Source organism: Cibotium barometz, chromosome 4 (assembly GCF_041138505.1).
Source record: "Cibotium barometz isolate CiBa-2024 chromosome 4, ASM4113850v1, whole genome shotgun sequence".
Taxonomy (NCBI): Eukaryota; Viridiplantae; Streptophyta; class Polypodiopsida; order Cyatheales; family Cibotiaceae; genus Cibotium; species Cibotium barometz.
The window spans coordinates 904,492-928,778 of NC_141049.1; the positions used below are offsets into that span (position 1 = coordinate 904,492).

General features: G+C 45.3%; 1 protein-coding gene across 2 annotated transcripts in view; it reads left to right on the forward strand.

Annotated features, from left to right (window-relative positions):
- The first annotated feature begins 2,026 nt into the window (after positions 1-2,026).
- The window catches only part of LOC147638784 (cysteine-tryptophan domain-containing zinc finger protein 7-like), a 67,455-nt gene continuing 45,194 nt past the window's right edge, over positions 2,027-24,287 (forward strand). Inside the window, exons 1-8 of one of the 2 annotated variants that reach the window (XM_086784362.1) lie at positions 2,027-2,502; positions 2,690-2,762; positions 19,111-19,253; positions 19,355-19,720; positions 19,824-21,334; positions 21,432-21,907; positions 22,023-22,117; positions 22,216-22,370. In XM_086784362.1, the coding sequence (XP_086640488.1) occupies positions 2,311-2,502; positions 2,690-2,762; positions 19,111-19,253; positions 19,355-19,720; positions 19,824-21,334; positions 21,432-21,907; positions 22,023-22,117; positions 22,216-22,370 (3,011 nt within the window). In that variant the 5' untranslated portion in view covers positions 2,027-2,310. Of the gene's footprint in view, positions 2,503-2,585; positions 2,763-19,110; positions 19,254-19,354; positions 19,721-19,823; positions 21,335-21,431; positions 21,908-22,022; positions 22,118-22,215; positions 22,371-24,287 lie in introns of both variants that reach the window. The other variant, XM_086784373.1, reaches the window with a different exon arrangement.

The window sequence follows — 24,287 nt, forward strand, 5'->3', positions numbered from 1 at the left end:
CCCTTTTCTTTTTTCTTTTTCCTCTTTTTTTCCTTTTCTTTTCCTTTTCTTTTTCTTATATTTTTCTCTTCTTTATTTCTTTATATATGTATATATAATTGTTATTATTATTTTTAAATAGACCATCTATTTTCTCTTTTCTTTATTCTTTTATTTATAAATATTAAAAAATAAAAAACCCCTTTTAGCCTTATTTTACCACTTTTGATAAATATAACAACCCCCCATTTGAAAAACAAAAAAAAAAAACAAACGCACAAAACAAAAACCCCTCTTTTTCTTTTTTGTTATTATTATATTTCTTCTTTTTTATTTTTATTTTTTAATTTACAAATTTAGAACTTAAAAAATTAATCTATGCCCCGTTACCCCGCAGCCCCACTCTCTCGCTGCCTGCATCTTCTCACACTACCTTGTCCCCTCTAGCTATAACACTAGAACAAGTAAGGCAGCCTTACCATGCACTTAATGTCAAATAAGGAAAGTCTATGAACTTAGTGTATATAGTTGCTTGCTTAATGTTAAATAGGAAAAGTCTATGGACTTAGTGTATATAGTTGCTTGCTTAATGTTAAATAGGAAAAGTCTATGGACTTAGTGTATATCGTTGCTTAAGACTAGTGATAAAGACTGTACTATTTTTTATTTTGGCCTAGCTAGTATGAAAACTAATCACTTGTATTGAAGTAAGAAGTAATGGACAATCATTCCCTTAAAATAGTTTACTTGTGAACTCTCCTTCTTCCCTCTTCTTGCTTGCTTCTTTTGAATCTTGCAGATGCATGGTAGATAGCTTTGGTTATAGGTTTTCTTATTACAATAGCATCTTCTTCTTCCCTCGCCTTTGTGGGAGAGAACCACCATGAAGACGGATATCTTCTTGCCTCCATCTAGGCATCGAGAGCTCTCCCTTCACCCCTTTGGCAAGGAACATTCGGATGTGACAATGAAGTCAGGATGCGACGACGGACGAGCTAACGCACCCACATGGGAAGTTGCATTTGTGGCTGGAAGGTAAGACCCGAATGACACATGCTTTGGCAAAGCTAACGCACCCACATGGGAAGTTGCATTTGTGGCTCGAAGGTAAGACCCAAATGACACATGCTTTGGCAAAGCTAAGGTAAGTTCTTGACTTCACCAAGTGTGTTAGAAAATTAGCCTAGATCAAGCTGTACAAAGTGAGCATAAGTGTTTGTTTGAGAAGCTGCCAATATCAACTTCATCTTTTGTGTGCGGCAATGCATGCATCTTTAGTGTGTCAACAATCAGGACACGAGCAAGTCAGAGTAGAGTTACCAATACCCCCCCCCCCCACTTCTTGTTGCAAGTGTAGGAACAAAACACTAGGAAGGAAGTGCGTTGGAGTGTGAGTGAAGCACAACCAATCAACATCTGAGATGTTGATGAAGAGAGTTGAGGTCGAAGTTGAGGGCAAAGTGGTCGTTTGCATAAAAAGCCAATGTTCAAGAAATACTAGAGTGGAGATGGCTACAAGTCAATGAAGGAACTATAAGAAGGGACTCCATAGTCAATTTTATCCACCACTCATGATAGGGTGCCTTCACATGTGTCACATATGGAAGCCATCGAACTCCACTATCGTCGATGCATTTGTGACCTCGTTACCATGTTCTTTAAATTCTCATTGTTGACTTGTGATCACGTAGAGCGTCCTAGCCCATGAGGTTGGGGCTTTGGTTACTTTTGCCAAAGCCTAACCAAAACCCAAATTGGGTTCATGTCTCAAAGATTTGGTGGCTAGTTTTGACTTCCATCAATAGGTAAAAAAAAAAGGGATGGTTATGCATGAGAAGCCACCAAACCTTGGTGAGATTGGGCTTTTCTTTTTTTGAGATGAAGCATGAGGTTGGGCTTATTGAAGCATGAGGTTGGGCTTATTGAACCCTACTTTGTCTTGTGTAGTCTATCATTGTTGCCCGGCACCAATGAACCGGACACTCCGGAATCTCCCCGCCCAAAACTAGCCTCAAACAAAAAAGTTTGAAGGTCCCCCCCTCGAAGCAAAGAGACGCAATCATCAAAATAGAAAAATTCACGATTCGATCAAGAGCACTGCTGTCGCTGCGCGGGCTCGGTCGAGCTCTCCTTTATCGATCCATCAGCTTTTCTCAGGAAGGAAAAAAACAGGCAAACTTAATTCTCCTTAGAGCACCCAGCAGCACAGATTATTAATCTCCCTCCCTAGGGCTCTCATTCTTGTTACTGCACAGTTGATGTAAGGCGGTGGCTGCTGTATGGTGGTGGGCAGCTTGCCATAGGCCATGAGGGCACGAGTGCCCTCTTTTTATGGCCCTTCATTCCTACAAGCAGGGGGAGTTCAACGATACCCTCTTTAAAATGCAGAGAAATGGCTTTTTGGCGTTAGACACGCGGTGGGCTGGTGTGGGCGCCCCCATGGGGGACCATGAGCTCGAAGAGGGGGAAGCTTGTGATGATCCGGACTCCGGTTGCGATCCAGACACTGCATTTGCCTATCTCGTAATTCTTCAATTTCTCTGGATTGATTTTCTTTTGTGCATGACCGACCATTCATGTAATACTAAAACCCCTCTATAAACCAGGCACGTCGTTACGACGGCACACGTGGGGTTTTGTGACTTAACCCCTACCTCCCTTCCTGCCTCTCCCTGTCTCCCTTCCTCTTAACTTTTTGTTTGATTTACAGGACAAAAAACTCATCATGGTCTTGGGTGATGTTCAAAAAGCGTTTGAAGGTGGAGTTTCCGCTGAGAAATTAGGTATGCTTGTGTGTGTGTGTGTGTGAGAGAGAGAGAGAGAGAGAGAGAGAGAGAGAGAAAGTTTACTAAAGACCCAATTGGCCTATGAGATCAAAGTGATACAATAATGTCCATGGCAAATGACACAAAAATGTCCATTGAAATTTCATCATGGAATACAAGGAACATGAAACATGAAACATGATGCTCCCATTGAAATTTCATCATGGAATACAAGGAACATGAAACATGAGAGGAGCATCAACCCCCAATAGATGGTATACCACTCTCCAATATATCAGGCATGGGACTAATGAGTATGGTTGAGAGGTCTTCCTCAGTTACGTCATGTGGAAAGGTAGATCGATCATGTCGCTTATGAGTGGATTGTGGCTGTCGTCCGAGCTCCGATGAGTATAGAAAATGACATTGACATCCTTGCCTATGAGAGTCGCTCAAACCTCCTGGATCCGACCACATGGTGCCATTGCAGTTTCATACTGCCAACCTCAGGTGTTTGGTCTCATAGACCTAGTGCCCCTATTAGGGGCGATGCTTAGCGATAATGATCCGACCATCTTTGTACACCAGCCACTTGCCTGCTTTGTGGGCCTCATGAACTGTCACCATCGCTTCCTGCCCATCTATGCCGAGCATTTGGCAGAGTGCCAAGGCCCAAAGCATCTATCTTGGGGGAAATTCCCCCTTGTAGCCCGTGTACCCACACATGAAGGGACCGTGCTTTCTCATGTTTTTCCTCCTGTAGGGTCTCATGTATAATGCTTTATGGGGTTTTGTGTCTCTTCACTACATACACCCAATCTTTTTTAGAAGTATGTAGCAGCTTCTCATTTGTAGCCTTGAGTTGCTCCATATCCATCCTCAGGCCCTCACGTGAATTCAGCTCCCCTTCTTCCGTGGCATGTTTTTATTTTTGGCCTTCAGTGCCTCCATCTCTGCCCTAAGTTTCCCTATGAGTGGGGTATGTTCCGGGGTTGCCTAGGTCTCCCTCAATGATTTCCTCTGCTGGCGACCCAACTTTGCTTCTAGCTCTGTAATTTGGTTAGTTTTGCCTTGGATTTCCTTGCATCGTGGACCTTCTAGTTGTTTTTCATTTAGAACCCTATCCAACACCTTCTTTCGCTCAGACAGAGCCTTCATAGCATTCTCCTCCATTGTTTTAATGTAAGCCTCTAGTTCTTGAAGATTCATCTTGGTAGGAGAGAGAGAGAGAGAGAGAGAGAGAGAGAGAGAGAGAGAGAGAGAGATTCTAAAAAGGCAAATCAGCCCGGAATGGTCCCAAACTGTTAGTGTTGTCCCACAACAAACTTTTGTTCTTGTCACATGTGCGGAAGTTGTGTCTTCTTTCTGTCGTAGACACCTTTCCAGGAACATGCTTGATGCATAACGCAAACAGAAGATGGAGAGAAGAGTGTCGCATACGTGGAAGCCTTGATGTATCGATCCATAGCCCTAAGCTTGATTAAGAACATGATGCTGAAATAAACATGATTAAGATAGAGGAGAGAGATTGGTGTCAAGGTTTTCGGTATTTTAATATGGTACAAAAGGTTGCATAAATGCTTGTACATGATGCTGGCCCTTGGTCAGTCCCGAGGGGGAGAGTGTCGCATATGCGGAAGCCTTGATGTATTGATCCACAGCCCTAATCCTGATTAAGAACATGATGCTGAAATAAACATGATTAAGATAGAGGAGAGAGAAGAAGAGAGAGACTGATATCAGGGTTTTCTCTATTTTAATATGGTACAAAAAGGTTGCATAAATGCTTGTACATGATGCAGGCCCTTGGTCGGTCCCGAGGGAGTGACCTCTGGCCTCTAGATAACTTCTATTGACTTATGAGATTGATGACTAAATGAATAAATGGATGATTGCTGAATCATGGATTGAATGCTTATATATAATATTGGGGATACAGATCGGCCACCTGCTAATGTTGTCGGCCTGTTGTGTGGACAACAAATCACATAAGATGTTGTAAATGGTGTGCTTTTGCCTTGTTGCCTTGCCACACCTACTTCCCATGGTATGAACACCTCGTTGCTTGCTGTATAAGGACTTGTTGCTAGCCGACAGGGTATTATTGGTTGCTAGCCGATAGGCCTCTATACCTTTCCATGATGTTGTTGTTGATGTTGATGTTAATGATGATGAAGATAATGATGCTGCTGTAGATAATGCTGATGATGCTTATGTTGTTATTGATGACTTAAATATTGACTTTATATGATGATTAGTCAAGGATTAAGAATGTCCATGTAGAGGATTAGCCATGGCACGTGCGTGCACTTGACATTCTCTTCTGCCAAACTTGATGACGGGGTGGACACTCTGACTGCTACTAACTTTGAATTGCTACGGACTTTGACTTCTACTTAATTGACTTTAACTGATCTTTTTGTCTGAACACCTTCACTCCTGATTTCCACTTCCAAGTCTTGTTAAAGAATTGAGCATCTGTTCAATTGCTGTTGCCATGCATGCTTTCCCTTACCCTTAACACAACGGTGGGTCACCTGTCGGAACTAATCATGCCTGTTGCTAGGCCTTTGGAACTGATCTAAGAGCTTAATGATGTATTGGTTCTGAGTACATACCCTCAGAGAATGCTTTCCTCTAGCTTCGCATGTTGCAGACCACTTCATTTGCTACCTTGTTGCATGCTTCTACTGGAATTATGCACCTTCCTTGGGACTATGCTTAGTGGGCTGAGCCAGAATGCTATGATACCAATGTTGCATGCGCGCAAACCTTGCTGTACTGATCCGTAGCCCTAAGCCTGATTAAGAACATGATGCTGAAATAAACATGATTAAGACAGAGGAGAGAGAAGAAGAGAGATTTGTGTCAGGGTTTTCCATATTTTAATATGGTACAAAAAGGTTGCATAAATGCTTGTACATGATGCAAGCCCTTGGTTAGTCTCGGAGGGGGTGACCTCTGGTCCCTAGATAACTTCTATTGACTTTTGAGACTGATGACTGAATGAATGAATGGATGATTTGTCAAAATACGCGGTGGGAATGATAACCAAACTTGAGACCACAAGAGCAAGTAGAGTGCAGAAAATAGACAGCACAAGAAAGACAGAGAGAGATAGGCGTGTAAACTCTTCTCTATACACAAGATCCCGGGAAAACTGAATGAATACATAGTGGGGATCATGGGGCCTATTTATATGGCCCCATGGATGCAGTCGGCCAGCGCATGAAGTGCCACCAGCCCTCCACGACTGGGCAAAGCCAGTTGGCCAGCAGAAAAACACCACGACCTCCTCTGATCAAGTCGGCGAGTCTTCAGGAACATATGAGTGCAGTCGGCCAGCATCAGAGGCTCCTGCCAGCCTGTGGCATCCACCCACACCATGGAAAAAAAGGGAAAAATTGGGGAAAATACGGGGAGTGAGGAAAAATGATAAAACACCTATACGGGGCGGGCACACCCACATTAGAGGCCCTGGTGTCTGATTAAGACAGGAGATGACTTCTAACACCCCCTCTCAGCTCCTGGCTGTGAAATCAACCCAAGGGAGCTGGAGTGCCGCCTGAGCGTAGCCTGAGGTAGAGACTTCGTGAAGAGGTCCGCCGCATTGTCCTCCGTCGAACAATAAAGGAGCAAGATGTCACTAGCCAAGATCTTCTCACGTACAAAGTGATACTGTATCTCTATGTGCTTGGTCCGGGCATGGAAGACCGGGTTCCGAGTAATAGCTATACAACTTTGGTTATCGCACTGGATGACTGTGGGCTCCTTCTGTGGAAACCCAATCTTGCCTAGCAGCCTCCGCAACCATGCAACCTCGCAAGCAGCACCACAAGCAGCCCGGTACTCTGCCTCTGTCGAAGATAGGGCAATAGTTGGCTGCCGCTTACTGCTCCAAGAAACTGCTCCTGAGCCAAGGGTAAAACTGTATCCTGAAGTAGATCTCCTCGTGTCTGGATCTCCTCCCCAATCTGAGTCACTCCAACCTTGGAGTCTGACTCCATCCCCTCCTGTGTAAAAGTGCCCTAGATCCTTCGTACTCTGCAGATACCGCAAGATCCGCAATCCTGCGTCCCAATGAGACTTCAGTGGCGTCTGCATAAAAGAGCTCAACAGCCCCACGGAGAAGCTCAAGTCCAATCTGGTGTTCAGCAACCAGATCAATGAACCAACCAACTTCCGGTACTGCGAGGCATCGACTGGCTCACAAGGATCATTAACGGTTAACTTTGTGTTTGGGTCCATCGACGAAGTAATAGGCTTGCAGTTCTCCATCCCAAAGGCCTTAAGCAACTCATGAACATACCACTGCTGAGAGACAAAAAACCCCCTCTGGGTCTGCCAGATCTCCAATCCCGAAAAGAAGTGGAGTAAGCCTAAGTCAGTCATCTCAAACTCCTTTGACAAGGCAGCCTTCGTCACACCAATGTGCTCCACATGACTGCTGGTGAGAATGAGATCATCCACATAAAGGATGATAATCGTAACCATGCCGCGTTCCCGAAAGAGAGACAGGTTAGGATCTGCAACCGATCTCTGAAATCCAGTCTGAACAAAGAAGGAATCAATCTTCTGATTTTAAGCCCTGGGAGCCTGCTTAAGACCATACAAGGCCTTACGTAACTTGTAAACCATCCCTTCTGATCCTGGAACAATAAAGCCTGGAGGCTGCTCAACATACACCTCCTCTTGCAGGTCACCATTAAGGAACGTAGATTTTACATCCATTTGATAGACGGGCCACCTCTGAGAAGAAGCAAGGGCAAGAACGGTCCGAATCGTGGACATCTGTGCTGTCGGTGCAAAGGTATCCTCGTAGTCGATGCCTGGCCGCCGTTGAGCATAACCTTTAGCCACAAGTCTGGCTTTGTGTTTGTCCACCGACCCATCTGACGCATATTTGGTCTTAAAGACCCATTTGACACCAATGACTGACCGTTTCGACGGCCTCGGTACCAACTCCCATGTGTTGTTCTTCTCGATGGCATCAAGTTCCACCTGCATGGCTTTCCTCCAAGTATCCTGTGTGAGAGGGCTTCCTTGACGGAAGTGGGCTCCTTGTCCCGCATAATACGAGACATCAGAGCATAGTTTACCCTGAAGAAGCTCCGCTGTATTGCTTTTGTCTCGGACTCTATGTGATCTTCGAGGGCTGTCCTCTGTGGTCCATTCGGAGGGTAACTCCTCCGTAACACCTGACTCCCGAAGGGTGTCCAACAACCACCTAGGTACTCGAACAGATCGTGGAGCCTCCTGCTCTGTTGCGGGGGCTCTACTCCAGCGGCGGCGGGATCAACCTCCTGTGTTGACTGAGGGTGATCAATTGGAGCAATGGTCTGGGAATCATCATCAGACTCTTCTGGATCTCCAAGAAGTGGGAGCTCCTCGATAGTGGATACTGGAACATGCTCATCAAAGACCACATCCCGGCTGACAACAATCTCATTCCTGTCTGGATCATACAATCTGTATCCCTTGGAAAGAGAATTATACCCCACAAATATAAGCTTGCGGGACTTGGAGTCAAGCTTCCCCCTCTGCTTCTTCGGAATATGTACATACGCATCACTCCCAAAAACACAGAAGTGCGAGACATTAGGTTTCCTGCCAAAGTATGCCTCAAACGGAGTCATATTAGGTACTGAAGTCGTTGGAGACCGGTTGAGGGTATGGACAGTCGTTGCCACAGCCTCTCCCCAAAGTGGACAAGGAAGATCACGATGCTCCAGCATGGTCCGCGCCATCTCCACCACAGTCCTGTTTTTGCGTTCTACAACCCCATTCTCTGAAGGCGATCCGGTATTGGCCAGTTCCCTCTTGATGCCATGGTCTGCACAAAATCTGAGAAATACAGTCGAGGAGAATTCACCTCCTTTGTCAGCCCTGAGAGTCTTTACCTGCAACCCAGACTCTTTCTCCACCATCACGTGCCAATCCTTGAACCGTGCAAAAGCTTGGTCCTTTTGTGAAAGAAAGTAGACCCACGTGAATCTGGTACAGTCATCAACAAGCAACATGAAATAGAGAGGTTCTCCCAATGATGGTATCTGCTGAGGTCCACACAAGCCAGTGTGAATCAACGGTTTCGAAGCCCGCTTGGAAGCCTGCTTCGGAAAGGATTCCCTGTGCTGCTTACCACGTATGCAAGAGCTGCAACGTCCTTGCCTACTGCCAACATCTGGCAAGCCAACCACCATCTGGTCTCGGAAAGCTCGCCGCAATGCATCCACATTTAAGTGGCCAAAACGAAAGTGCCACAAATCTTCGACCTGAGAACCTGTCAGTGCAGAGAGCTTATAGATACCATTCTCCACCGCCTTCCCAAACAACCTTGCCAGTCTCACGATCCTGTAGAGCAGCGGCACTTATCACTATAGAAGTGATGCCTTGGGTTATTATTGAGTAGTCTATTGTGCGGTGCACTTGTGATGGGTCTCTGCCTTAGCTAGAGTTGCTACTCTTGCTGTGGACATGGTAGATCAGATCACAGATAGTCTTGCCGAGGGTCCTTGTGGGCAGGCATTGGTGGTATGGGAGGCCAGTGCTGACTGGCATGTATTTGTGGAGTGGAAACTTAGCCCCTGGCTCGGGGGTGGATCGAAGTAGTGATCCTATCGTTGGGCGGTGAGCTTGCCTACACTCGTTTTATTTGGTTTCCTCTAATCTTGTTTGGATTGTGCACCAATAGGTCCAATGTGTTATCTGAGACCTCATAAAGACTTTCAGCTTCCAACCGCTGGTGTTGGAGCACTCTCGTGTATAGGTCTTTTGGATTCTGGAGTTGTCATGCAGATGATTGTGCTGGCCGACTGACTATTTGTCAGTCGTGGACATCTTGGCAGCCTGTCGACTGATTTAGGGCTGGCCGATTGGTGCTGTAGGGTGGTATAAATACCACCCTTGCCCCCACTTCCCACATTGTACCGGATCTTGTATATAGTGCAGAGTTCACACAGCCTCACTCTCTCTCTTTTGCGCTTTCTCTTCCACACACAGTTCAGTGTTTTTCTTGCTGGTGGTTCTCTTGCGTTTGCTCATCTTCATGTTGGTGTCTTGCTACGTTGTGCTCTCAGCAATTTGTCTCATATCCGCTGCGTGTTCCGACAGAACTATCTCTAGCATAGTCAGTATGCGTTGCTTGGTCTGTTTGGTGACTTGGGGTGTCATGACCCCAAAGGTTATAATGTGGTTGGAGGCTAGGCTTCTACCTAGGGCGTTCCAACATAGGATGCATAGAGAAATAAGAGAAATATGGGTGCTTATTGACAATGATTAATGTGAAAAGCTATATTTAGTTATATTTACTAACAAGTGTGCTTTCTTGCTTTATTATTAGCCCAAGCCTATATGAGTTATTGGCCCATAAGTGCACATCCCCATGTGGGAGGACTACGTGGGATCAAGACCCAAGCGAGAGGCCTTGGCCATGGCTCTAGCCATTCTTGGGCTACGGTGGTATGGGACGCTGGGGTTTGGGTGTAGAGCATGATTGCAGTGTTGGTATAGCCTCATAACTTAGGGGTGCTCAGGATGAAGCTATGGTTGGGTGGTAAGCCACCGACACTATATCTATGTTGCTTTGTGTGTGTGTGTTGTTTAACTTGTAGGAGTTGCTTGAGAGATAAGTGGATGCTTTAGTTGGTATCAGAGCTACTCGAGCGCTCCATGTATGTGATCTTTAGAAGTTGCTTTTAGGTTGCCTAAGGGCGTTGTTCAAGATCTCCTAATCAAGCCCATTTTTGCACATGGACTTCCCACTTTGATTTTTGTCCATTCTTTGCCTCCCAAATCTGACCTTTGGCTTCTTGTTTGTTTGTAGTCTGCTCATTCAAGGCATCTTTCTCCCATCATAGGTGTGTACCCTAGTTCTTGATGTAGTGAATGTTGGAAAGTTCGTGTTTATGTGACACACCTACGAGTATGTAGGGTACAACCGGACATCAGATAGCAATCGACAAGTAGAGTTGGACATACATCCACAAATTCTTGGCAACCAATACATGTTTCATCATGTATGCCCACATAGAATAGATGGTGCCATCCAACTTATCCTCAACTGTAAGCATGCCAAATACATCATTGCCTGCCATTTCTGTCATGTGCACACCGTGTATCTACCGTGTGCTACACGCACACAAGACCAGCTTCGAGGTTTGGGGAAGCTTGGAGCTAGGCAAGCTGATTGGCGAGCTGAGTTAGGGATAGACTAACGGGCGGGCACCCAAGTATGGACGGGCGGGCGGTCAAGTGTGGACGCCCGGTGACCGGCCAAGAGCCTATAAAATAGTCATTAGTATATAGAGTCTCGCGTGTCTTTGTGAGAGCTCTATGGTCAAGAGCCTGGATCTAGTGCAGACGTGCACTTTATGCAGCCGAGGCTGGCAGCAGTCTCGAGGCCCGTGAGGGTAGCTTCGTGGCGGTATGGGACGTCACAAGGTAGAGATTGGTCGGTACGTCCATCTAGTTAGCTCAACTCGTGGCTCGGTGGGGACAGCCAAGACTTGTGGGCTTGCCCACGGCTGTCAAGGTTGGGAGGTGAGTCAGGCGTGCACCCCCTTCACGTTTGTTTGGTTTGTTTGCAGGTTTCGAGTCTTGTACAAGGAGCGTTCTACGAGGAGATCCTATGGGGATTTGACAATTTCAACATGCAAAAGATACTGTGTCCCACACCAAATGCAAATATCCACTACACTGCAAGTGTCTTACTATTGATTGTACCCAATAGGCACAGATAGCTCGCTGATTTGTAGACCTGCAAATGTATAAAAATGACTTTATACATGACAAGTGTAGGGATAGATGATTTACAGGTGAGTTTACTACTGAATCCGATGCAGAAAAACCCCCAAATGTCAAATCCGGAAGGTAGAATTCACCAATGGTCCAATTCCGAGCCCAATGTCCAAGAAATCGGAGTAGATCTGAGATTTCGAGAAGAGGAAAATTTGTAAAAATGCCCAATTTCAGAGAAAGGGAAAATGTGCTCAGAGTGAAGAGGTATGGTGAAGTAGGTGGGCGCTTGGGTACAGCAGGTATAATAGGTGGACAACTGAACGATAGGCGGCGCTGTACGGACAGGTACGGACCCACGAAATCAACTGAGAGTTGTATGGACAGATGCAGCAGAGTGAGGCGATCACACGGCTGATGTCAAATCTGATTTTAGGGTTTGGTCATACAACTGTACAGACTGGTCGTATAGCTGAAAACTAGGTTTTTCTGAAAACGTCTCCAGAATCATATTCGCAATGGTCTAATGAGTCCCCTGTATGAAGGGTTTGGTTAGATTCAAAGAAAAAATCCTAAAACGGGCTGAAAAACCCTAAACTGTTGAAACCCTAAAATGAGCAAATTTAGAGGTGCAGCTGTAGGGACAGAGGTGAAATCCCTAATTGCAAAGATGCAAGTCCCAATGGAGGGGGTGACACTGCTCTGATACCAATGTTGGGTCGGGGAGGAACTTGCAGCACAACCGTAATGCACACATACTGAGGTAGAAACGCAGGGGGGAGAGAGAGAGAGTGTGAGGTGTTGGAAAGTGTGTACTTGATAATAATAATAAGATGTGCAAGTACAAGTACAATATATAACCTAGGGCTAAGTGCCTAACACACATAAGTGTGTTCACACAGGAAAAAAACCTATGTCCAATCATAGGGAAAAAAAGCCCGTGAGTAGGTCTGTTCACACTAGAACTTCTCGGAGGACCAGATGGTCAACATGGACTTTGTCACGAATCTGCCTCCTAGTCCGGGTAAGCGTAATAGTCGGTGCTTGACGATTGTTGATAGATTTACCAAATTTGTTATACTTATCCTATGCAAGGTCAATGTGACCGCTGAAGATGTTGCCCATTTGTTCATTTGGCATTGGTACCCGATTGGCGGGATCCCTAGGACCATAGTGTCAGATCGAGATGCCAAGTTTACTAGTCATTTTTGGAGGGCATTGTTTGGTATTAAATTGAATTTTTTTAGTTCATTTCACCCACAGACTGATGTCGAGACAGAAATCTACAATCAGTTGACCTTTGATGGGCTGAAGTGTTATGTCCAGGATCAGCAAGGTAAGTGGGAATCGTATTTGCCTTTAGTTCAAGTTGTTTTGAATGATTCCTTTTCTTCAGCTATTGGCAAGATTCCATATGAAGCAGCGTTTTAAAGACCATTCCAGTCGCTATTGACCAAGATCTCGTCTTTAGTACTTGAAGTGAACATAATGACAGAGTCTTATCAGGAGTTTTTGGAGTTAGTGAAAGACAGGCTGGCTAAAGTGCAAGAGGCCTACACTTGACAGGCCAACAAAGATCGAAGGGATGTGAAGTTCTCGGAAGGAGATTGGGTTTATCTTTGGATCATGAAGCAAAGACTGAAACAAGTGGGCAAGTGATACCCAAAGCTATCATTTCGGAGCTTCGGACCTTTTTCCGTCCAGAGAAAGATTAATGAGGTTTCAATGAAGTTGAAGCTACCTTTGAGCTGAACTATGCATGATGTGTTCCATGTCAGTTGGCTAAAACCATATGCAGGTCTGATCCCTTCAGAAGTGAAAGATGAAGCGGAACCAAATATAGTTGATGAAGCTGAAGTAATGGTTCCAAAAGAGATCCTTTTGCACCGCTTCAAGCATGGCCCCGGTCAAAGACAAAGACAGTTCCTCACGAAGTTTCAAGACCGAGGGACCCATGAAGCGGTATGGCTTGACAAAGAGTTCGTTGACGACTATCTGACTTTATTCACGGACTATTTGGAGGCTATGCAGGCTGCAGCTTCCGTCAAGTTAAGGAGAAGGGGATGTCACATGCATCCCGCACTTGGATGCCACGTAGACATATCTGAACAAGAAGGTGGAGGATGTGGAGTGGAAAACTGGTCCCATGTGAGCCCAGTCTAGGACGAGTCAGCTAGGGTTCCACTCTATGCATCCGAGGTCAGGTGTGCATTGTCCTACACATGTAGCAGTGCGAGTTCATTACTGTGAGTCTCCCTTTGGAATGATGTTAGGTGATCTGAGTATCTGGTAGTATCTGCGATGGGGTGTCGGACATCTGTAGATGCATGTAGAGAAGGGGCCAGCCCATAGGGCTACCCCAAAGCAAAACCTAAGGTTGTTGCCATGCTCTCTCTCTCTCTCTGTCTCTCTCTGTCTCTCTCTCTCTGTCTCTCTATTTTCTGCACATCTACTTCAGTCTTGTGGGTTATATTCGGTGTGAAGATTGTTGAATTCTGAGCATTGAATTCTGCTCTCTCTCTCTCTCTCTCTCTCTCTCTCTCTCTCTCTCTCTCTCTCTTTTCTGCACATCTACTTTAGTCTTGTGGGTTATATTCGGTGTGAAAGATTGTTGAATTCTGAGCATTGAATTCTGCTCTCTCTCTCTCTCTCGACACCGGCGGAGACTACAACAGAGGATCAGGACCATACTAGCACGGCATGGGAGACGTCCAATCAAAGTACTCACCATGGAGGACATTGAGGATATCTGCCATCGACCGATGAGAGACATCTTTGGATAGTGATGTGTATGATGCTTACCTTTGTTGCTGGAGTTTTCCTCCCAGATGTTATCCATTAGGAGCTCCTAGTACCATACTTTTCCTCATAGTTGTTTCAGTTTCAGTTAGTTGTTTAGTTGTTTTTAGCTTTTCTTACACAGACATTGTATCAGATCCACCAATTGTAGTAACCTTTTTGGTCTCATAGGTCATTTTGGCCTTCTGAAGATGTTAATATATCATTTCATTTCATTTCATTTCTCTCTCTCTCTCTCTCTCTCTCTCTCTCTATTTTCTGCACATCTACTTTAGTCTTGTGGGTTATATTCAGTGTGAAAGATTGTTGAATTTTGAGCATTGAAGTTACCAATTCGACCATGAAGCTTCCGCATGTTACATTAACATAATCCATGATGTTAGCAATATCGGCAATCTTCATGTTGGAGAGCTGATTCTCCAAGGCTACCTTTTGTGCAGAGTTCTTATGGTGATACCTCCTCTGGATGGTATCCCACAGTTCTTCCGTAGTTTCCTCATCATTGTCATCAAATTGACGAGCAATAGAGGGTTTTATGTTGAAGAAGATAAAGGCATGAGCCCTTGCATCTTTGTGAGCCCAGTCATCAATCTTAGCCTGAGAAGCTTAGCGTGAGAAGAAGTTGCATTGGGAGAGGCATCATCACCAGAAACAATAACCCATAGCTGATGATATCGAAGGAGAGTCTTCATCTGTAGTGCCCAATTGGTTCCATCTAAGATGGATTCCTTGGGAAGTTGAGGAATGGATGGAGAGATGACAGTCGGTATGGAATCCTCCTCTTGAATTTGCAGTGGAAAGGTTGCAAGTAGGTACCAAGGGGTTGCTCACTCCTCCCTGGACACTAGGTGAGGTGAAAGAAAGATGTAGAATTGTACTCCTACTGGAGATCAAGGCACATGGGTGAAGTTGGGAGCCGACCTGATGCGTGATGAGGTAAGGGAGGGAGAGGCTAATGAAGCAAGTGCATGGTGCTACCACTAGTCCGGTGTAGCAATAGAATACAAATTTAGGGGCGGAGAGGAAGGGCTGGCTGGGGAAAAAAAAAATGCAGCGAAAAAAAAAATGCAGCAACAGTGCTACCACTAGTCCGGTGTAGGGACTTAATACAAATTTAGGGGAGGAGAGGGAGGGCTAGGAAAAAAAATAATGCAACAAGGTATTGCTGTAGGAGAAACGCAGCAAAGAAGTATTGTCTTGGAGGCAAAAAACAGCGGCTGGGGAAAAAAAACACAGCAAGGTACTGCTGTATGAGAAACGCAGCAAAGAACTGTTGTCCAGGAGGCAAAAAATAGCCGCTATGGACTGAAACGCTTCTTCCTTGGGCTGATGATGATGATGCGTTTTTTGCTGCTGAATGCCTTTATGCTTCAATGGTTGAATGCTGAATCGATGATGGCTGAATGATGGAATGATGCAAAACGATGGTTATTTATATGAAGGTGGGTGGCTGGTATAATATGCTAATAAGCTGGCCGACTTAGCAATAAATGCTACCAACTAGATGATAAATATGAATAAATGGTGGAATAATATTCTAAGGCTTATGCAAGGGTTTACATGCCCATGGGATGAATGCTATGCAATGCAGAATGCTTTCTAATGCAAACCCTAAAGCTTCTATTGACTTCTACATGCATGAATGATTCTCTTCAAGTGGGTTAAGGGACATGATTGACTAACGCCTGTTGACTAACGCCTGACATATCCCGGACTGGGGATTACAACGGGGCCACGGCATACGACAATATCATATCCTAAAGGGTCCTACTACTGTACAATGATGCATTGATGATGAGCCATCTTGTCACTGTGCACTACAGTGCAAAGTGCATGTGACACGTGTGCTGCACCTCTATTCGCTCGGTGCTCCGCGCTCCGTGTTCTTTCATAAAGATGAGCATGGGAAGCATGTGGAGACGGCCTTGCGATTGATTGATAACTATAATTTGCGGCTTCACCCTTCAAAGACAGAGTTTTTCATGGTTAAAATTTCTTTTTTGGGACATGTCATCTCTGAGGATGGAATCTCGATGGATCGGAGAATATTGAGGCCATTGTTTGTAGCCCATACTAGAAAATGTTCATGAGCTTCGTAGATTTTTCAGCCTTGTAGTCTTTTATTGGCGTTTTATGGAGCATTATGCTAGGGAGACCAATCCTCTGACAGATGCCACAAAGGAGGATTGAGTATTTTGTTGGATTCCGATTGAACAGGCTTGTTTTGAGAATCTCAAAGTTATTACGTCATCTGCTCCCACTCTTTGGTTACTGGATTTGGAGGAGGCCATGGTTTTTTGTGACCCTAGTGGAGGAGGGCTTGGAGCAGTGTTACAGCAGCATGGGCTATGAGAGCCGAAAGCTCCGTGGTGCTGAGTTGTGGTATTCCATAGACGACCAGGAGCTACTTGTAGTGGTGCACGCCCTTTGCAAATAGCGCCACTATTTGATTGGTTCGGTGTTCTAGATCCATACAGATCACTAGTCTCTCAGATATTTGCCGACATAGTCTATAGCTAGACTTGTCTCCCCGTTAGCTACAGCGGTGGCATTTTCTCTCTCAGTTTACCTTTCAAATTGATTATTTGCCTGGTAAGGAGAATGTGGTAACCGACGCATCGAGTTGGAGGCCACATCCGGTGCACACCGTAGAGAGTTGCCGTAGTGATTATTTCATGTCAATGAAGGCGATGTATGCTGAGGACGGTGATTTCAAGGAACCTTGGAGCAAATGTGTGCAAGGCGTTGCTTTAGAATACGCCATTTGGGATGGGTGGTTGTACTACAAGGATCGACTTTGTGTTGTCAAGGGTAGTGATTCCGCCAAGTGCTTCTACACGAGGCACATGATGTTCCGGTTTCAAGACACCGTGGTGAGGACCCGACATTGGAGAAGCTATCCCATCTTTTCTTTTGGCCTCTTGCATGAAGCAAGATGTTCATAAGTATGTGTGGTTCTGCTAGGTCTGTCAGAAGTCCAAGCCAGACACCAAGAAAGGTGCCGGTAAGCTTCACCCATTGCCAGTTCTAGAGTTGCCATGGGAGAAGACATTTCTGTGGACTTGGTGATTGGATTGCTGAAGAGCCGGAGGTTCCAGGATGATTGTATTCTTACAATTGTTGATCGGTTGAGTAAGTAGACCCACCTTATTCCTTGCAAGTCAGATGGAGGTACTGAGGAGGTGGCTAGATTTTTCATCCGGGAGGTGTTTCGCTTACATGGACGAGCATGCCATCAATGATACAATGTAGGCATCAATCAAGAAGACTCCCTTTGAGGTGGTATATGGTCGTTTAATTACTAGCCTGATGACCCAAGCTCTCGAAACTTCCACAAGGAACTGTGGTGCAGACTAGGTGGTCAAGGTTTGGACCAGCTATTGCAACAAGTTCGGGAAGAAATACAGAAGGCGTAGACAAAACAAGTCCGCGAGGCTGACAAACATCGTTGGGATAGTACCTTCAAAGAAGGAGATTGGGTTTATTTGAAGATGATGAAGCTGAGGCTCAAACTATTCGGGGAAACTGCTTCCAAACTACCTAATGCCATTCAAGGTTATCAAGAAGCTCAATGATGTAGTCTTCAAGATGGAGTTACCGAGCGAGGATGCATCCTGTGTTTCATCGGAGCAACCTTGTAGAGTATCATGGGCTTGTGCTGAGCACTCCGCCGGGCATAGTCACATGAAAACGCGTTTTTGGAGTGAGAAACCCCGAAACCTCGAAACACAAGAAACGTTTCAGAAACTCCTAATTTTTTTGGTTTCTCAAATTAAAAAAATTGTTTCTCAAAATGTTAAAAGTTCCTATTGTTTGGAACTTTAGCAATGCAAAATTATATAGAAAAAAAACCGAAACCTTGGTGTTTCTTAGCCGAAGGCCGAAACGTTTTGCCCTGAAAAAACCCTGAAACGTCAAAAACCCCGAAATGTTTCTGGTGACTATGCCGCCGGGTGAGGTTGGTGGATGATGGAGGATTATAGGAGCAGGGTTCTTGTGTCAAAAGTAGCTCCAGCTCTAATATCCCCTCAAGTTCAAGGTCTACCCAATCCAACAAGCAGAGTGGTTTGATGAGTAGTAGTTCACGGACGAGTCTCGCCTTATGTTGAGAGCTTATCAAGAGGCCATGCAATTGAAGACAGGTTAGATACAAGTAGGCACACCTACGAGTATGCAAGGCACAATCAGACATCAGATAGCAACCGATAGGCAAAGTTAGACAATGCATGTGTGACAGGTGGCATTGCCACATGGCAATGATGACATGGCAGTCAGGTATAGGTGGCCGACATACTACTGGCCGACTAGGAGCATTGGTGCATATATACACGTGGGTAGCCAAATCGTCATATTCAGTGTTGGACCTCACAAAGCATTTCTTTGCATGCGAAGTGCTAGTGAGGAGTGTATAGTAGGTCACAGGGCTGTGATTTGACGTCTTCATTCTTAGCCACATCTTGTACTTGAATTTCAGTTGTATTACTTCTTTCTTGTACATAATACAGAGCAATAGTTTAGGACTCTTGTGTGTGAGGTATGTGTGATTCCTCCGCACTCGTCTTTAAACCCTAGCACATTGGCGCAAGTGTTATGCAGTTTACCTACCGTCAAAGATGATGCAGTATGCCATTTAACTGTGCGAAGATAATTGCTTCTGAAAGACTATCTGACAACAGCATAATTCTGGCATTCTGAAAGCTAGAATTTTTTGAATTGCAAAGGCCATATATGAGGAGGAACATGATGCAGAGGCTTGTCTAGTTTTTGTGATTGAAGATCCGTTTGATGCTCCTTATGTTTTCCTTCTTTTCATAACTTTTTTTCTGTGATTCAGGCTCAAAGTTTGGGGGCTATGGATCCTTTCTACCCACTCATGAGCGCGGCCCCTCTATGCTTCATCAAGAGAAGCCATTAAGCATGGTAGCTAGTGATGCCTATGGCCGACAAAAGAAATCACCAAATGAGGGGATTGTGGAGGTAATTTATTTTCATGCTGTATGAGGTGTAGTGTGTTTCATGGCGAGTCTTGCCTGCGGGAGGGAGAGAGGAATCATCATTTTTTTCGATTGCTATGGCAGAAGATGAAGCATACTGCTGCAGGCTCATCCATTGCAGTGAGCAACTCTAAAGCATGTTCCGGCTCTGCTCTTCTAGTGAATGAGAATGGAGGCAGAGATACTGGACCTACGAATGAGAAGACGAGTAATGCAGCTAGCTCATTTCCATCACTGAAGGTAGAAGAGAATGCTGGCCCTCTAAAAAAGGTTACTTTGAGGATCAAAATGGCGTCAGATACTAATGAAAGGAAAAAGAATGCTGCAATATACAGCGAACTTGGTTTGAGTTACTCTTCATCTGCTTCGGATGATTATGGTGATGAGGATCAAAGGTCTGATTCTGATCTGGATTCAAGCCCTGATAGAACACCTTTAACAATGATCAGAGTGAGTGTAAACCATCTTTTTAAATTAAACTTGGTTTTTTCAGATCAAATTGCTGATGTACATAATGAAGGTTCTGCTTGATGTTGTGCTGCTTTTGGGACAGATCATGACGTCCCACCATATTCCGGATGGAATGTTGCTTTCGCCGCTACCAGATCTCATTGTGGATCCTTTCGTACAAAAGGAGATGTTGTGGTCAACAAATCGAGAGGGTCTGGGTGGGAAAACAAGGTCTCCCTGTCCAATTAAGGCAGATATTGGATATGAATTGGGCCTGGCCAAAGATGATGAAGATCCTTTTGAGAAGGTGGAGAATTTAAGGGACAATACTGTAAGTTTTGACCATGTGTGGAAGAAAAGTAAAGCTGAGAAAGATAAAGGAGAATCAAAAGAAAGTGGTAAGCATGTTTTGAAGCCTCCTTTGAAAGACTTTGGAAGAGACTTGTCAAAGCTTAATGAGAATGCAGATGAAAGACAAGAAAAAGATGCAGCGAGTGAGTCTGGGACGGGAGTGAGGTTTTTTGAGTTACACAGAGAATCAAAGGGGTCTTTCTTCGACAAAGCTTCATCAGATTATCCCTTGGGTGAGGCAGAACATGTTCCGAAAGACTTTAGCTCTTCCTTCGAACCCCTAAAGGCAGTTGAGTCCAGCAGAGAACCACCATCAAGGGGCCATAAGGTCGAGAAAGCAGCAGCTTCTTCCTCCCACGATAGCATGAAGGAACAATGGGATACGGGTCATCAAGTGAGAGATATGGGCAAAGAAGTCTCCTCATTGGAGATGGGGATGCATGGGAAGAGGCAACTTGAAGTTAATATGGAGCTAGTAGATGGTAAAAAGAGGAATGCAGAAAAAGAGAGCGTTGTGCCATATGAAGGGAAAGTGAACATAAGTCAAGATGCTAAGAAGGCAGCATTGAAGAGCAGCATAGGAGGGAAATTTGTGCTGCCGACTGCCGATGTTTCTGCTTCCAGTAGAGAACTTGGAAAGGAGGCGACAGAAGCAAGGAAAAGATCCAAGGAGTCTGTAAAAGAAGCCCGTGCATCTAGGGGCTCTTCTAAAGAGAAAGGAAAAGGGGCCTTTAAGGAAGCCCGTGAAAGTTTGGGAAAGGATAAACATGCTAAAGAAACTTCATCTAGGGATGTGATGATGAATGCAACAGTGAAAGAAGAACCCTATCATTCTTTCAAAACAGTTATTAACAAGGATCTCCATCAGAGAGATCCGGCTAAAACACACAAGAAAGAAAGCACAGAGCCCCTGAGGAAGGAGAAACTGAAGGAACGAATCAAATCTGATTTACCCAGCAAAGATCCCTCCAGATTATCTGAGAAGGATAGACAAAGAGATTCGGCCTTGCGAGACGTGCCCATGAAATCAACACATTCAAGCTTGCAAGCTTCGAGTTTTCCTGAAGCAGTTGGCTCTGATAAGCCATCCGAGTTTGGACTTTTACCACCTCCGTCGGTAGGGAACACTGTACCTGGCCCTTTTACTGTCATCACCCAACACTGGGTAGCATGCGATAAGTGTGAGCAATGGCGTCTTCTGCCTCCTGGAGTAGAGGCTGAACATTTGCCAAAGAAGTGGCAATGCAAGATGCTTTATTGGCTGTAAGTTTGACAGCACCAAGTCCACTCTGTGCAGTTTTGTTTAGTGTGATCTACATAGGGACTCTTTTGCTAAACTTTTATTTTGAATTCTCATCAGAAATGGCATGAATAATTGCAACGTCCTGGAGGAAGTGACCACTCAAGCTACGGAAGCACTCTATAATAACATAGCACCTCCGCTGCCTCCTATTCAAGCAGACCTCCCTGCAGCAGAGCAGATTCAGCCTCCTGCCAATGTCGTAGCTGTCTTACACCCCACATGTACAAATGTTGGTATTTCTAGTCAAGAAATCAGGGTTTCTGATAAGAATAAAGCGGCAGTCAGCAAGAAGCGGAAGGTCCCTCCAATTGCATCGAATGAACCTGTTACCGGCAAGAGCAAGGGTTTGGCTGATGCCTCACAGATGATCCAAGAGGGTAGCCAAGCAAAGCTGGACAGCGGAGAGTCACAGATGGCCCAGGAAGGAAACCAAGCAAAGTTGGGAAGTGTGGACTCAGGCCATGTTCAGGCTGGAGAAGAAAAACGAAAGGTGAAGGAGAGAGAAAAGACAAAGTGTTACCCTCCCAATGATGGTATGTTGTGTGCCAGTCTTGCGATGGTCTTTATGCTCCTTATTTGAATCATATTGTATTCCTTTATTCGATTATTTCCAGAAGACATTCCTAATGAAGTTTGAAATCATGATAGGTGCAAGTCCCCTTGGGAAGGAACATGGCCTGTCATCGGCAACCCTTGCAATGCGGGAGGCAAGAAACTTGAAGCGTCGTGCAGATCGCATAAAGGTGAAACCATACAGACTGGATAGAGGATCTGTATATGGTTCTTTCTGTGTAATGATTTACTGGGGTTTTAATACTGGAGCATATCCCAAAAAAAACAGGCTAAAGCTGGGATGGAGCGTGAACGCACAGGCGTTTACCTACAGGCTGCTTTGAAGTTTCTTCAAGCAGCATCTATGCAGGAATCTGAAGGTGCAGAACACGGAGAAAACATACACCCTTTGAAAATTTACTCGGACACTGCAAAGCTTTGCGAGTAAGACTGGTCCTTATATGTTCCCTTTTTAGCAAGGTGTGGGGTTTAGTTGCTTTTAACTGCTATATTATGATTGTTGATTCTGGCAACCCACAATGTGTACATGCAACAGAAAAGAGTGCTAGGCTCAAAATTTTCACTTACCATATATACACACACAAGGAACAAGCCCATGTGTATATACATAGATTGACAAAACTGTGAAAGAGAAAATGTAAAACTATGTTTTTGGGCTCTTTCTGGCATTGAGGTTGCGTGTTGCTGTGTGATAGAGAGATGGAGAAAAAGTGCTGTTTTTATGTGTGTTTGGGCTTAGGGCGAGTACCCAAGGAATGGCTTGAAGGAGGCAGTGTTGACTATGATCCCACCAATGTCTTTGACATGATAAGAAGACTTTTTTGCCTGTTGGGGCAGCCCTTAATGAATTAAACAAATCCCCTTGGAGGAGCTCACGAACAGGTACTGGTATCCGATTAGTGCCGGATCACAACACATTCATTTGGTACTGTAGATATAGGATGATATTCAGCAGGTACTTGCAGGTAAAGTTAGGGTTTCAGCATGTACGTGCAAGTACAGTTAGGGTTTCATTGCAGGTACAGTAGGCAGCTACAGCAGGTACAACAGGTAGCATTGTACGACAACAAAGAGAAGCACATTGGAGCTAGTCAACTTGCAGATAGAGAGGTAGGGAGAGATGCGCCAGATGCCAATTGTGAGATAGGAGGAGAGAGAGCAATTTTGGGAGAGGTTGGAGGAAGAGATGGGAAGGGGTCCATTCACCTTGTGCCAAGCCATATGGCATAGCCCACCAAATTTTAATGGTGGGTGTGAGGGAAAAAGGACGAAAGGACCAGATGTACGAGAGATCAGAGCAAAAACAACACAGCATGAAATAAGTGAGTGAGTCTATATATAATGGTGAGTGAACATATGTACAAGAGCCCTCTGATGTGAGGCGACTTTGAGTAGAAGAAGACCAATGCAGAAGCAAAGACGGTGTTAGAGCTGAAGCACGGTTGGTGCCGAAGGCTTGCGTTGATGTGAGGCAAAGGTACTCCGAGAGTGGTCGGTGTCGAAGGCTCGCGTCGGTGGATGCAGAGGCACTCCGAGGTGGTAGTGGCAGCGGAAGATGAGGTGATGCAGGCTCTGGTGACAAGGGTGCTGCGGTACCTGAGGTGGTAGATGAAGAGCAGGGAGGGTTGCTGTCCCGAGTAGTGTAGTGGTGTGACAAGGGTGCTACAAGACCTGAAGGGGGCAGGCTTTGGTGACAAGGGTGCTGCGTACCTGCAGGGTGCAGGCTCTGGTGATAAGGGTGCTGCGTACCTGAAGGGTGTGGTGAAGAGCAGAGAGGGCTGCTGTCTCGAGTGGCGTCGATGGTGAAGATAAGCAGAGAGAGGGCTGCGTCCTGATGGTGTGATGTAGCAGAGAGTGGGCTGCTGTCCCAAAGAGTATTGATGATAAAACGATGATGTCTTGTACTGTAGCAGAGAGTGGGCTACTGTCCCAATGGTGTGAGTTGAGGAAAAACGCTGAAGTGCTCTATGTAGCAGAGAGGGCTGCTGTCCCATGAGCTGAAGATAAAACGCTGATATGCTCTACTGTAGCAGAGAGGGCTGCTGTCCCATGAACAGATATGTAATGCTGATGTACTGAATGTAGCAGAGAGGGCTGCTGTCCCACAGTGTGGCCTGTAGTAGAGAGTGGGCTGCTGTCCCAAGGTGTGGCCAGTAGTAAACGCTCAGGTGCTGTACTGTCAGGCGATGATGATGAAGCAATGTGGTGTAGGGCGTGGCAGCAGTAGCGACAGCAACAGCAACAGAGGGTACCTGATGTGCTATTATGTGGTGCAAGATGATGAATGACGAGGCTAACCTATATATAGTATGAGGGAGTGCTGGTCGGCCAGCAGCCAAG